Consider the following 15,466-nt stretch of genomic DNA (forward strand, 5'->3'; position numbering starts at 1 on the left):
TTTTTACTTATAGAGAGAAAAAAAATGTCATTTGGCATGTGGCTATATTGTTGACTAACATATTTCCTCCAAATTTTCCTGAAAGTGACTTATCTAACATGAGATATCACGGACTACCAGGAGGTGTTTAACACACATACCCCCACATAACATAATTATGTTCCCCAAGTTCCCATGAATTTATTTTAAAAAATAAATAAATAAATAAATAACACGATAGTGAGCAATGGTATATGCCTAATGAATCCGGAAATCAAAAACCTTCAACAAAAAAAAAAAAAAACGTTTGGACAAAATCATACATATGCAAGCGCTGTGTGCACGCAAATACATACACACATATTTATGGAACTAGAAGTCCTATTGTGTATTCTTACCTGGAAAAGGCACATAAAGCAGAAACCTAAAATAATACTGACCTCATATTCTGGTTTGCTAATGTGCATTTAAGTAATGCAGTACAGTTTGGTGGATATGGTGCATCAATTTCTTTCATGAAAATCCTAAAAATATGCAACAAATGAATATTCCAAACTCAGAAAGTAAACATGAAATCGGTGGCAATTACCCAGATATGATACATCTGTTTCTTATGAATATTCCAAACTCAGCAAGTAAATAACCAAACATTAACTTTGGTGGCAACTGCTATTTTGATACAGTTCCCTACCATAACAGGAAATTTAGCCATAATTCTCTGAACATAAAGCTAGTCCAAGACAATGGGGAAGGGCTACCCAATCTGGATAAGCAAATTAATTGATCTTTTCTTTTTCTTCCCCTTTTTCTTCGTCCAATTCTTTAAGTAAATGTGTGTGTATTTTCCTTCTTAATCAGATAATTCAGGTGAACATAGATAACGTGAACAAGAAAGAACAACAAAAGAAGAAGATGATAATAAAATTCAAAAGACCATCAATATAAAGCATACCATGTAAACTTTTATCTAAATCGCGCAATAATGCATACTTCCGCTGTAGCATATTTGGCAGAGATTCCAGATCTGAAGAAAACAATCACTTAAAACTTCTGAAAAAACTTCCACTGAATATGAGGTAATGTGACAATACTGAAACATGTAATCATCACAAATGAAAGCCCACAGGTAATGCATGAAAAAATAACATAAATCATGTTATTAATTTGCATGCAAGTACAAAAAAATCATAAACATCAGAACAGCATGTCCCACACTCTGAACTATTGCACCACTGTCCACGCCTCTGGGTGCATCCCAAGCCCAAATGCCCAATTTTCGTGATCAAAACAAAAGCCCTAGATCAATAATTTGAAATATATATATATATATATATATATATATATATATACAATTTTGTGATTGGCTATTAAATGTTTAACAATTTGCCATAAAGATGAGAGAAAGGTTTTGAAAAAAAAAAAAAAATTAAGAGCTTAGTAAAGTACTCAATAATCTCAACATGTCATTATTTCACTACTAAGAAAAAAGGAAAAAGATAACGAAAGAAATGAAAGAGCTTAAGAAAAAGAGCAAAGACAAATGCATTAATTGAAATTTCAACACATTATTATGATTATATGAAATTTTGGGACCAAAAGATATTGAAAACTAAATTTTCCAAAGAGAAGAGTTCATTCATATGTGAAGAATAAGCAGAATCTACCCCTTATCTCTAGATTCAAATATTATTAGGGTATTATTTTGTTCAACAAAACATTATGATTGGAGATATTACAAGCAGAATCAATGGAATCTTTCTTGTAATTCTTTTTTTTTTTTATCAGCAAAGAAAAATTCTTTGAAGGGCATCAAGGGGATGCCACTCAAGCACATACAGTCAAAAGGAAGTCACTCTCACTGCTGGGGGTCAAAAAAAAGCACAGACAGACACATTAAAACAAATTTCAACACATAATATGATTATATGAAATTTTGGGACCAAAAGCTATTGAAAATTAAATTTTCCAATGAGAATAGTTCATTCATATGTGAAGAATAAGGAGAATCTACCCCTTTTCTCTAGATTCAAGTATAAGAATTATTAGGGTATTATTTTGTTCAAAAAAACATTATGATTGAAGATATTAAAAGCAGAATCAATCGTCTTTCTTATAATTCCTTTTTTTTTTATCAGCAAAGAATAATTCTTTAAGGGCGCCAGGGGGATGCCACTCAAGCACATAGTATCAAAAGGAAGTCACTCGCACTGCAGGGTGTCAAAGAAGTCAAGAATTGCATGAGTGTCATTTAAAAACAATCCACTATGTCAATTAGAAATGGTAGCAATCCATCAGTCTTTGACAACATGAAAGATGTAGCTGATCCTTCAAAAGCTCTACAGTTCCTTTCACTCCATATCAACCAAAAGATGGCAAGGGGAATAGGGTTAAATATTTCCTCCTTTCTTTGCTGGAGTGATGCCATTCCAAGCCCATAACTCACCCTCCAGTGTTCTGGCAGTGACCCAGGCGGCCAGGCTGCCTGGTCAGAGAAGTGGCCAGATTCCAGAAGTTTCTGGTCCAAGAGCAGCGCAAGAGGATGTTCTCAACTGATTCTGCATTTTTCAGACAAAGAAACACCTATTAACAAAAAGCGGGCCCCTTTTAGATTGTCAATAGCAAGAATCCTTCTAAGAGTTGCTTCCCAAGCGAATAAAGCAACCTTTGTTGAGGCAGCAGTTTAAATGGGTTTCCAGGGGACTTAAGCTCCTGGTTGCTGTTGGAAAAGTGAGATTTCTATAATAGGATCAGACCATAAAATTACATTTTTGTTCAGGATCCACTTAGGCTTATTGGTACTGTTCTGGCACTGGATTTAATATAAACAACAATAAAGTTCAGAAATATAGTCAATTTCCCAATCAAAGACATTTCTAATCAATAGAATATTCCAGGAAATCCTGTGATCTGTGAGCTCTAGCTGGTTATTGGTAACGGCTTCTTTGTCGCAGGCCATTTTGAAAATGGAAGGAATTTTGTGCTAAGACTGGCCACACCAAGTATCATGCCAAAACAAAACATTATGCCCATTCGTCACTTGGAAATAAATGAGAGAGAATTTATCCCATCCTCTCCTGATAAATTTTCACTTTTCCAGACACCAACACCATAAGCTGCACTCACATCTTTACTGGCCCAACCATCATGGCGAAGACCAAATTTAGAGGCATTTACTTCCCTCCAAAAATGATCCTTCTCCTTCTTAGAATTTCTTAACCATATCCTAAGCTATTGAGCCTCAAAACAGTTGTGACTTCTATCTTTTTAAATCATTGCTTTAGTTTCATGCTTTTAAATACATGTCATTTAAATAGTATAACACTCAGGCTGACATTAGACACTCTCTAGCTAGTCCCCCAAAAAAAATCTGTCGTTTCAGACAGATAATGTTTTGTTCTTCAAAACAGTAGTACAAGACAGCATGATATGCCTACTTTTTGTTAAACATTATTTTATTTTCTAACTCACCACATGGATTTTGTGTTTCACATGTTTTCTGCAATGCTTGTGTTTGTCTGTCATTTTTCTGTAAAATAGAAAGCATTTCTTAAAGAGTGTATCCAAATGGGCCCCAAGATGCTATGAGTCTTCCTGCAATTCAACAACAGTTTCTTGAGGATATTTAAATTCAAAGCATTATAAACTCATTTCGTATCATCCTAAATAAATTTGTGTCCAATTGAGAAATGATAATTTATCATTTCAATAATCAATTGCAACATCTTAAGGTAAAAACGAAAACCAACACCACCACCACCATGCACTGATTCCCACTAGGTGAGCTCAACCATCAATCCTTTTTCTCCATTCTCCATTATCAATGACAATATCCTTTGAAAGCCGAGTGCTGTCAGATCCTTTCTTAGTACCTTGATTCAAGTTATTCTAGGTCTACCCTTCCCCCTCCAACACCCTCTAGACAACTAAATCACTCTTTCTGAAGCATTATATCATCAAAGTTTTAAGTGCCCAAACCACCATAGTCATCTCTCTCCTTTCTTCCAGAAGTCCTACTCCTGCCTTGCTATGGATGTGCTCATTTCTTATCTTCAGAGTTATACCACTCATGTGTCTCAACATTTTCATTTCATTTCAATTACTTTTTGGACACATTATTTCTGTCTAACTTTACAACTGTACTTATAGCCTTCCAATAAAATTTGTCTTCTAATTTTAGAGGTATTTGACTAGCACATTAGATGCCCTTGAGGTAAAGCTATAATCTTAAAGCTACACAAAGTACTATCTGTTAAGTATGCAATCCATAATCAAGCTGAGGAAATGTAAGTGCAAACATTCCATATAATCCAGAGACTAAACAAAGCATTCATTTCATAAATGATTCCAATTTCAGTAAAAATAAGCGCCTAAATTAGATTATAGAATTCTGAAAACAAGAAGTCTTGTCACAACCTAGTCCCTGCAAAGAAGAAGAATAACACCTCAAAAGTGGCTAAAAATTCTAGCTAGAGACCTTAATCCAGTGATATTCATGATTATGCAGGTTATAACTGAAAAACCATTTATCTTTTGAGTTCCCAATCAATGCAAGGTTTCAATTTTTCACTTTAAAAAGTTTCCCAATCAACCAACCCACAATCACCGTGTTGCCAGCCCAGTGGACTCACCATTAATTCACCATGCAACTCTGATTTCCATTTCATGACAGCTCCAGGATCCTTCCCACCCCTAGTTGTATCTTAGGTGGTCTTTGCTGGCAGAACACTTCAGCAAGCCACCTGACCGCTTCACGCTGCTGTTGTTACTTCACTATGAAAATCTAATTTCTACTTCATGACAACTCTAGAAACTCTCCATCTTGTTCAGTTGCATTGCTAGCTAGGTCCTACACCCCGTCCAGCATCCACAACAATTAGGCTTTGCCAGTGAGCTCCATTTAACACGTCATTTTCCAGCTTCACCCAGGCTATTATCTTGTTGGAATCAGGTTCTCAAACCGGTAGCAGCTTCTTTCCAAATCCTCTTTGAGTCCCACTATACTAGAGCGATCACCATTCTATTATGACCCAGTTTTGTAGATATGCCAAATAACATGAGAAAAGTGGCTAAACAATCAGGTCAAAAAGCACAAGCAAATGTTACTATGGCCTATGCACCTAATAACTTAAACCACTCAATTTTGCAGTTTCAAATTGATTTGGAACTTGAATTTCACTTCTGATACTTCCCCAGTCAACCACCTAGCCTAGGACTGCAACTGCTGCAGACTCACCAATCTGCTTTGCAACTATGATTATCATAATATGACAACTCCAAAATCCTTTATCCTCTACCCAACTAAATCTCAGACTTGATCCTTCTATACCCCCTTTGGGCCCAGCCACTGCAACTTTTGCTAATGGAATCCTCTTGTGCAGACCACTTGCCCAATACTTCCCCACCAGCATTATCTTGTCTTGATTAGGATGCACGACCACAAAAAAGACACCATATCGTAAAAACTAATACTGGCAGCAGACACCTTGTGTCTGCAGTCAACTAACCAGTAAATTTGATACCCAATATTTGTTTCCAGCAGTGACCACTGGAAGCCAACAGCTTTAACCTCTAACTTTTTAACCTCTAAATTTTTTTGTAAAACAGATGCAAATTCTGATTTCATCCTGCAAAAAAGTCTGGGATATCTGCTTTCATAAGGTTTTTTCTATCATCAAATACGGCATATGTTGGAAACAAATACCAAAGCACCCTTAATGTCAATTTGTGAAGATCTTAGAGGGTGTTCAATAAATAAAACTTTTTTTTTTAACATGAAACCTATTGGATACTTATTTCAGAATTTTCTTTCTCAAAAAGAGAATAATATTTTGACCTTGACTCAAATTATGAAAGGGAACAAATTAATTCCTAAGTTTGAGATTCGCCTTCCTTTAGGCTTCATGATCCAGTGAGAGGCACACCAAGCGCAGCCTCTGCCAGTCATACCCATGAGTGGAGCACGATAGGTCCAAATGGCATATACAAGACCCAATATCAAGTTTTTTTCCTCATAACCACTAATCTCAAATGGCACATACACTTTAGTACTTTACCAAAGTTTAATATAAATCCACCTAATCATATGCATAAAAACTAGTTAAGCGATGATAATGATGTATCTGATTGTCACTGAATAAAGAAAATGTTGTATTTGTGTGTGGCTCTTATACTTGGTGGGGCTCATAAACAAAGAATAAAAGCATATGGATGAATTCATTGGTGCTGTGCAGCAAGGACTCCTCGATGGGTGTGCCTCACTCGTCGATGAGTAGATACCGAGAGCCCTAAAAATGCAAAAGTTCAGAGATACCGAGAGCAGGAAAATCAGAAATTCGAAGACTCGTCAACGAGTGCCCTGCTTTAGTCGACGAGTGGACTTCTCTCTCTTGTCGACGAGTGCTGGGCTGCGAGAAAGAATTCAAATTTTGAATTGGAACGTTGTGACGGTTGAGTATTTGGAGGGAAGCCTCCGAGGGGTTAATAAATATGTCTTTCTGGGCATGTTTTGATTGTAGAGAGATCATTGTATCAAGTGTATTGTGTACTTTCATTTCCATAGTGAAATTCTTATGCCGATAACTCCCATGGATGAAGGCTTTGCCGAACCACGTATATTCTTGTGTTGTTTTCTTTATTTGCTTTCATATATATTGGTTGTGCATAAATTGTGTTTTGGTGCTTCATCGTTTGTTGCAATTTACATATTCCGTTGTGCATCCTATACTTGATTTTACAACAAATTGGTATCAAAACACTATTGTCATGGCATCGGGATCTGCTTCTGCAAGATTTGATATTGTCAAATTCAATGGAACTAGAAATTTCGATTTGTGACAAAGGAGAGTTAAGGATATACTTGTACAACAAGGGATGGTGAAAGCTTTACATGGTGTTCAACCGAATGGAATGGATGAGGTAAATTGGAGAGAATTGGAGGCAAAGGTCGTTTCTACAATACGCTTGTGTTTGGCAAATGAAGTACTCTATCATGTGATGAAGGAATATTCTCCAACGGTTGTGTGGCAAAAGTTAGAAAGTCGGTACATGTCCAAATCACTTTCTAATAAGTTATTTCTTAAGCAGCGTCTTTATTGGCTTAAGATGGTTGATGGTTCGAACTTAAATCAACATATCAATGCCTTTGATCAAATCATAAGTGATCTGATGCGTGTTGATGTTAAGTTTGATGAAGATGATAAGGCTTTGATGTTACTAAACTCCTTGCCAGCGACTCATACTTACGAAAATTTAGTTACCACTCTTACATGGGGAAAAAAGACTCTTAATTTAGAAGAGGTGACAAGTGTCTTGCTGAATTTTCATCAAAGGCCGAAATATGTGATGAAGGAGAAGGACTTGCAGTGAAAGGTAACAATGAGCGTGGCAAAGGAAAGTTCAAAAGTGGATCAAGTCAAAAATCTCGTTCTCAATCCAAGAAGAAAAAGGATATCCGGTGTTATAAATGTGGTAAAAAGGGGCATGTTAAATCGGAGTGTCTGGATTGGAAGAAAGGTAATGCTGAAAAGCATAAAGGGACTTCAAAATCAGCGAATGTGGTTCAAGAAGAAAATTCAGTTTGCAGTGATGGAGATGTTCTTTCGGTTTCGTCAGGGTCGGATCACCTTATGGACTCATGGATACTTGATTCGGCATGTTCTTACCATATGACTCCAAACAAGAAGTGGTTCAGCACCTATAAGTTGGTAAACTCAGGTTCAATTCTTATGGGTAATGATGTTTCGCAAGATCATTGGCATAGGAAATGTTAAAATAAAAAATGTTTGATGGTGCTGTGAGAACCTTGAATAATGTAAGACACATACTAGAGTTAAGGAAGAGTCTGATTTCACTTGGCACCTTGGATTGTAATAGTTTCAATTACAAGTCCGAAGGTGGGGTTATGAAAGTATGGAAAGGTAATCTGATAGTGGTAAAAGGGCAAAAGCTAGATGGGAATATTTACACACTGCAGGGTACTACTGTTGTAGGTGGAGCTGCAGTCGTAGATACTGAATCTGATGAAACTGTCTTGTGGCATATGCGCCTTGGACATATAGGGGAACATGGTATGAAGGAACTACACAAGAAGAAACTCTTGAAAGGTATAAAAACATGTAAGCTGGATTTTTGCTAGATTTGTGTTCATGGAAAACAAAATAAGGCAAAATTCAAATCAGTTGTTCACAAGACAAAAGGTATTCTTGATTATGTACATTCCGATGTTAGGGGTTCGATTAGAGTAGCATCAAGAGGTCGACATGTTTACTATGTGAGTTTTGTTGACGACTACTCACAGAAAGTTTGGGTATACTTCATGCGGCACAAGTCTCATACGTTTGTCAGGTTCAAGCTGTGGAAAGCTAAAGTGGAAAACCAGACAGGGAGGAGAATCAAATATTTAAGGTCAGACAATGGGACCGACTACGCTGATTCGAGGTTCATGAAGTTTTGTGAGAAGCATGGCATTAAGAGACACTTTACTGTATGCCGAACACCTCAGCAAAACGGTGTGACTGAAAAGATGAACTGAACTCTAACTGAAAGAGCTCAGTGTCTCTGGCTTAATGCAAGGCTACCGACAAACTTTTGGGCCGAGGCAATTAGTATGGCTTGTTTTCTGATAAACCAGTCACCAAGGGCATCACTAGAGGATAAAGTGGCAGAAGAGGTGTGAACGGGAAATGCAATAGACTACTCCAAATTGAAGGTAGTCGGGTGTCCAGCCTATGTTCACATGTCAAGTGAGGAGAGATCGAAGCTTGACTCAAAATCTAGACGTTGCATCTTTTTAGGATATCAAAAGGGTGTGAAGGGGTACAAACTGTGGGATCCAGAGGCAAACAAGGTGGTGATCAGTAGAGATGTAGTTTTTGATGAGAAGGCTATGGTGAAGCGTACTCAAGATTGTGATGAACAGAAACAGGAGCCAAAAAACTGGGGCAGAGATGAACATGTTGTGCAGGTGGAGTTGGAAGCTCAGGGCAACGGCAATGATCATGGTCTTTTGGTTGCAGGGTGTTCTAACTCGAGAAACCAACAAGTCGACAATGTTCCTATACAGAGATCCAAATGCACTATCAAACCTTTGCCAAGATATGGATTTGAAGAGTTAGTGTTTTGTAATTTCCTCACTAGTTGCAACAATCCAACTACATTTCAAGAGGCAGTGCACAGCCAGGAGAAAGGTACCGATAGGTGCAATGATTGAGGAGTTGGAATCACTTCATAAAAATCAAACTTGGGATTTGGTGGAATTTCCAGATGGGAAGAGACCGATAGGATACAAATGAGTATACAGAAAGAAAGAAGCAATTTCAGAAAATGAAGGAGAAAAATTCAAGGCACGATTAATGGCAAAAGGATACTCACAATAGAAGGGAATAGACTACGATGAGATTTTTTCACTTGTGGTCCGACACACTTCTATCAGGATAGTGTTGGGGTTGGCAACTAACTATGATCTACATTTGGAACAAATGGATGTGAAAACGACATTTCTTCACGGTGACTTAGAGGAACAGATTTATATGGTACAGTCGGAGGGATTCAGTGAACCAGGGAAAGAAAACTTTGTTTGCAAGTTGAAGAAATCTCTTTACGAGTTGAAACAGTCTCCAAGACAATGGTATAAAATATTTGATTCTTATATGATCAAGATTGGCTACAAAAGATGTGAGTATGATTACAGCGTGTATGTGAACAAACTTGATGATGGTTCTCTTATTTTCCTATTGTTGTATGTCGATGACATGTTGATAGCTGCAAAAGATTTAACTGAGGTAAATCAGTTAAAGGAACTGTTGCATAAAGAGTTTGACATGAAAGATCTTGGTTCAGCCAAGAAGATACTTGGGATGGAGATTCTCCAAGACAGAACTGTAGAAACGTTATGGTTATCTCAGGGCGGTTATGTGGAGAAGGTGTTGGAAAGGTTTAGTATGGCTAATGCAAAATCGGTGTGTACACCTCTAGCGAGTCATTTTAAGTTGTCTACTACAAATTGCCCAAGTACGAATGATGATATCCGAGTCAAGTCAAAGGTTCCCTATGCTAGCGCCGTGAGGATTTTAATGTATGCTATGGTGTGTACAAGGCCAGACTTGGCACATGCTATGAGTGTGGTAAGTAAATTTCTTTCTAATCCAAGTAGACAGCATTGGGAAGCTGTCAAGTGGATCTTTAGATACTTACGGAGTACATCGGACTATAGCATCATGTTCAGCAAGCAACAGTGTAGTCCTTCAATTGTGGGGTTTGTTAATGCTGATTATGCAGGGAATATGGATGACAAAAGGTCTACAATAGGTTATGTCTTTACCCTTGTAGGAGGACCTATATGTTAAAGATCCATGGTTCAATCTCTGGTGGCATTGTCCACAACTGAAGCGAATATATTGCAGTTGCCGAAGCTGCAAAAGAAGTCTTATGGCTTATCGGTTTGGTCAAAGAGTTGGACTTACAGCAAGATGGGGTTGTGCTGCATTGTAACAATCAAAGTGCTATTTACCTAACAAAGAATCAAGTGTACCATGCTAGAACCAAGCATATTGATGTGAGGTTCCACAGGATTCGGGAACTAATAACTTCGGGTGAACTTATATTGGAGAAGGTTCATACATCTGAAAACGCAGTAGACATTTTGACAAAACCGATCACTAGTGAAAAGTTCAAGCATTCCTTGAACTTACTCAATGTCTCCAAGTGCTAAAAGGGAGATAAACCTAACCGTACATTCTAAGTTCAAGTGGAGCAATTAGATATGTTTTTCAGGTTCTCCTCAGGGGCGTATAATTGCCAAGGTGGAGAATGTTGTATTTGAGTGTGGCTCTTATACTTGGTGGGGCTCATAAAAAAAGGAAGAAAAGCATATGGATAAATTCATTGGTGCTGTGCAGCAAGGACTTGTCGACGAGAGTGCCTCACTCATCAACGAATAGATACCGAGAGCCCTAAAAATAGAGAAGTTTTGAGAGACTAAGAGCAGAAAAATCAGAAATTCAAAAACTCGTCGATGAATGCCCTGCTCTAGTCGACGAGTGGACTTCTCTCTCTCGTCAACGAGTGCCCTACTCGTCGACGAGTGCTGGGCTACGAGAAAGAATTCAAATTTTGAATTGGAACGTTGTGACGGTTGGGTATTTGGAGGGAAGCCTCCAAGGGGTTGATAAATATGTCTTTCTGGGCATGTTTTGATTGTAGAGAGATCATTGTATCAAGTGTATTGTGTACTTTCATTTTCATAGTGAAATTCTTGTGCCGATTGCTCTTGTGGATATAGGCTTTGCCGAACTACGTATATTCTCGTGTTGTTTTCTATATTTGCTTTCATATATATTGGTTGTGCATAAATTGTGTTTTGGTGCTTCATCGTTTGCTGCAATTTACATATTCCGCTGTGCATCCTATACTCGATTTTACAACAGAAAAAATAAATAAAAAATAAAGAGGGGGGGGGGGGGGAGAGCAAAGTCCAGCAAAGTTGTGCATTAGGTACAATTTCTTCAACTGCACAAAAGAATGTTAGTAAGAATACTGTACTGAAATAATAAATTCAGATTAAAGATTTTTCCAAAAGGTACACCCTTTATTTCGATTAACTTGAGATCCATATTCACATGCACATTCAAACCTATCAATTCCCAGAGAAATTCCTCAAGGTACTACACCTACGTCTCAAAATTTGAATCTCCTTACATAAAAAGCAACCCCAAGCAAGCTATGAATCAAGAATCCATGCAGACCTATGTTTAATGTTAGGGAAAACTAATTTCTGGAAATACTGTAAGACGTGTGCACATGCGTAGAGCGAGCGAGCGAGCGAGAGAGAGAGAGAGAGAGAGAGAGAGAGAGAGAGAGCGCGCTCTTACTAGCTTGAAACTCTTCGAGGAAAGACATTGTCGGGAAATTAGGGTTCTCTTTTTGACACAGCGATGAGTAATTCCCGCCACTGTTTCAACGACTCTCGAGTTGGGAGCCCCGAACGTGCCCAAAAACGGAGGTTATTTGAAAAAGACGTAGTAATCCCCGCGCTGCCAACGAGAGGACGTATTACACAACATTCCGACAATTTATTAATTTAAGGCACAGGCTCACTATAGTTAAAATAATAGGGGTTGGAATCTTGAGGCTCAAAAATTTGATAAAATATATTTTTTAAAAAATTTCAAAAATCTGATAAAACTTCTCTAAGTTTCAAAATTCTCATAAATAATTCTGTAACATATTTACATTCTTCAAAATTCTTAATATAAAATATAAGAGTAGATTAGCGTCTTTTAGACAAATGTCAATGGAGGTTGTGAAATTCCTAAAAATCTTATAGAAGTTTTTCAAATTTTTAAAATCTTAGAGAAAGTAAGTGTCTTTTTGACAAATTTTAAGAAAGGACAGTATCTTATAGATTTGGTGCAAGTTTTTATAATTTTCAAATTAGTTTCAAATAGTTTTTATGTTAATTGAAATTTTAAAAAAAATTACAAAAAAATAATTAATTTTTTATTTTATAATATTTGTATGAAATAAACAATTTTAATATTAATTGTTCATGAAAATTGATTTTTATTTTAATTTTAAATTTTTTAAATAATTATAAAAATGCCCCATTATTTTTAAATTTTTAAAATCATTTTATTGATTTCTAACTTTCTAGCTCTTACTATGCACATGAAAGTATAAAACTAGAATCTTGAACTTTAATTTGTATGGATCATATATATAGTTTCTTTTAAATTCACACAAATTCAAATTCAAGTCCTAAAATTTATTATCTCGAATTCTACTTTAACAAGTTATTTTTTTATAATTATTTAAAATATAAAAATAAAAAATTATTTTGCATATTTAGAAAATTCTTTATTTTCTAATTTTTAAATACAACTCTTGTAAAACTAAAAAAAAAAATAAGATAAGGTAAATTTTTTATAGTTCTTTGAAAAACTTTTAAAAAAAAATTTCACAACTAAGTGGCACTTGCATACCTTGTATTTTTAAATTTACGATGGTTTGTTTTGGAATGCGAATTTGAAGATGTGTATTTGGATTTGAAGAGTCCAACATCCCATTTGGTATAAACTTTTGAAATGTGAATAAGAATTTGAATAAAATACACACAATATTTTAAAATACCAAATACTTAGTTTTGAAATCACCCAAAGCCCATGAATTATATACCCAATTCCAAACCCAAATCCCTCGTTAAGACCTTTACCTCTCCTAGGTGCACTTTTGAGGTATCTTAAGATGCAAATTACTATATCTAGTGACTTGTTTTTCAGGAATCAAGAAATTGACTCTCAATGTTTTTGCAAAAGATATATCCTATGGAGTGACTATGAGATAATTCAACTTTCCAAAAAGTCTTTGATACCGTCCTAGGTTAGGTAACAAATCACCCATATCTAGCATTTATTATTAGGATGTGTTGGTGTATCTACAAGCGTAATAGCCTAGCCTCATCTAGAAAATCAAGAAATACTTCCTTTGTAGAAAGAAAAACATGAACCTAAGGTATAGTCCCAAGAGGGGGTTGAATTGGGTTATTTAAAATTCCTTATAGTCTTTTTATGAGTTCTTGACTTTTTACAATTCTTTTAAAGACTTCTTATATTCTTATTGATTAGGTAATCGACACAAACATTTACTTCTTCTGTTCAATCCACAATCACAACATACACAACCAATTGATTAACTGTTCAAACCAAACAAACACAATACAAGTAATTAATATATGCTTTGCAATATTCAGCTTAATTATTAGCAACCCTATATATAAATGTGCAAGTCTTGTAGGGCCTTTGAACTGAAAATTAAAATAACATTCAATCACTTTTTTCAATAACTCAGATTTTAAATAAACTCTTAATTAAAAGAATTTAGGAGTTGATTAACCAACGTACTCTCTTTCGGTTTCCGCAATCAATGATAATCAACCCAATCAATTTTAATCTTAAGTTTATTTAATATCCAAGGTTGTTTGTAAGATTAACACATCCATGCAGTTTATATTATTGCTAGAATTTAAAAGAGAATAAAAGAAGAGAGTGACATGGTGTTTTTACGAGGTTCGGCTTACCCCAGCCTACGTCCTCGCCTTAGGTCAACCGCCTAAGGATTCCATTATACCTTTTTCCTTCCAGGTGGAACAAAAAATATTTACAATAACCAACCTCTTTTTTATGAAGAGAAACATCTCCAAGCAACAACCTATATTTGGTGCAACGATCCAACTATACCTTGAACCGTTAAAGATCTAGTAGAAAGGAGTGGATATCTGCGCACAAAAACACTCTCAAACATAGAGCAAGTTGTACAAGTTAAATCACTAATCGTACTTCAAAACAAAAACTAAATAGAAAAATGAAGCTCAAGGTTTAGAAGTCACCAATGGTTCTTTCTTATTAATATAGAAATTTTAGTTGCAAATCAGAACCAAAGCTTTTTAATCGACCAGTAATTTCGTAGAGTTTCCCCAAGTAAAAGTGTGAGCAAGTATGAACTTTAGGAGAGTTTTAGCGTAGAAATCGTGTATTGTTTTAGCATATATTTTCATTGAGCAAGAGAGGTATTTATAGACTTCTTAAAAAAAAAAAAGTTTCCTTGTTTAACATGGAGTATTTAAGTAACTTTTTAAAAAATATTAAATCTTAGAATTAATTTTGAAAAACTTCTCGTATAGTTTGAAATTCAAAATCTTTATAGAGTCAAACAGCTAACTCACTCAACTGGATCATTTTTGTACTAGTCAATCCGCTGGACAGGTGGCTAACACCATTCTGCCTCTCAAAAAATTAATTATGATAAATTGCCAGTCGGCTGGACAGGCAGCTGACATCATTTTGTCTCTTAAAAAATTAATTCTGATAAATTGTCAATCACCTGACTCACTTATGTTCAAAATAGTCAGTCAACTGGACAAACTAGGGAGTCAGTTGGCTGACTGATCCCAATTCAAAAATGGTCAATCGACAAGACAGATGTTTTTCCATTCTTTGTGCTTGTTAGTCGGCTAGCCAAACATGGTGTGTTCTGGTCAGTCGGCTAACCAATCTTCTCTTTATCATTTTTTATTTTTAAACTTTAGTTCATTTTGAAAAACTCAAGTATCACTCTTTCAAAATCATTTTCAAGGGTTTTAAAAGAAATGATTTCTAAGTCTTCTTATCCTAATGAGTTTCACATATCCAACTAGTAATGAATTTGAAGTACTTACAAACACTCTTCTAAGCATAATCTTCTTAATCACTAAGTCTTGCAGCCTCTTGAGGTTCAGACTTTACTTCAAGTCCTGCTTAGCCTTTAAGCTCTTCATTTGTCATTCATTGCTTTAATATATTGAGAAGCTTTCACTTGATTTACTTTGATTTCCAGCTTACTTCCATGATTAACCATGAGTGTCCTATTACTGAAACCTGAAATAAAGCCACTCAACAACACATGTTAAAATATCCTTAATTTGTTATCATCAAAATAAGATTGAAAAATCCAGTTA

General features: G+C 35.8%; 1 protein-coding gene across 1 annotated transcript in view; it reads right to left on the reverse strand.

The window, feature by feature from the left end:
• LOC131152251 (PHD finger protein ING1) overlaps positions 1-12,031 on the reverse strand; it is an 80,860-nt gene extending 68,829 nt beyond the window's left edge. Inside the window, exons 1-2 of the mRNA XM_058104010.1 lie at positions 11,847-12,031; positions 932-1,003 (exon numbers count right to left, since the gene is read on the reverse strand). Coding sequence (XP_057959993.1) covers positions 932-1,003; positions 11,847-11,874 — 100 coding nt within the window. The 5' untranslated portion in view covers positions 11,875-12,031. The remainder of the gene's footprint in view (positions 1-931; positions 1,004-11,846) is intronic.
• Positions 12,032-15,466: the final 3,435 nt, after the last annotated feature.

This window comes from Malania oleifera, chromosome 3 (assembly GCF_029873635.1).
Source record: "Malania oleifera isolate guangnan ecotype guangnan chromosome 3, ASM2987363v1, whole genome shotgun sequence".
Taxonomy (NCBI): domain Eukaryota; kingdom Viridiplantae; phylum Streptophyta; class Magnoliopsida; order Santalales; family Ximeniaceae; genus Malania; species Malania oleifera.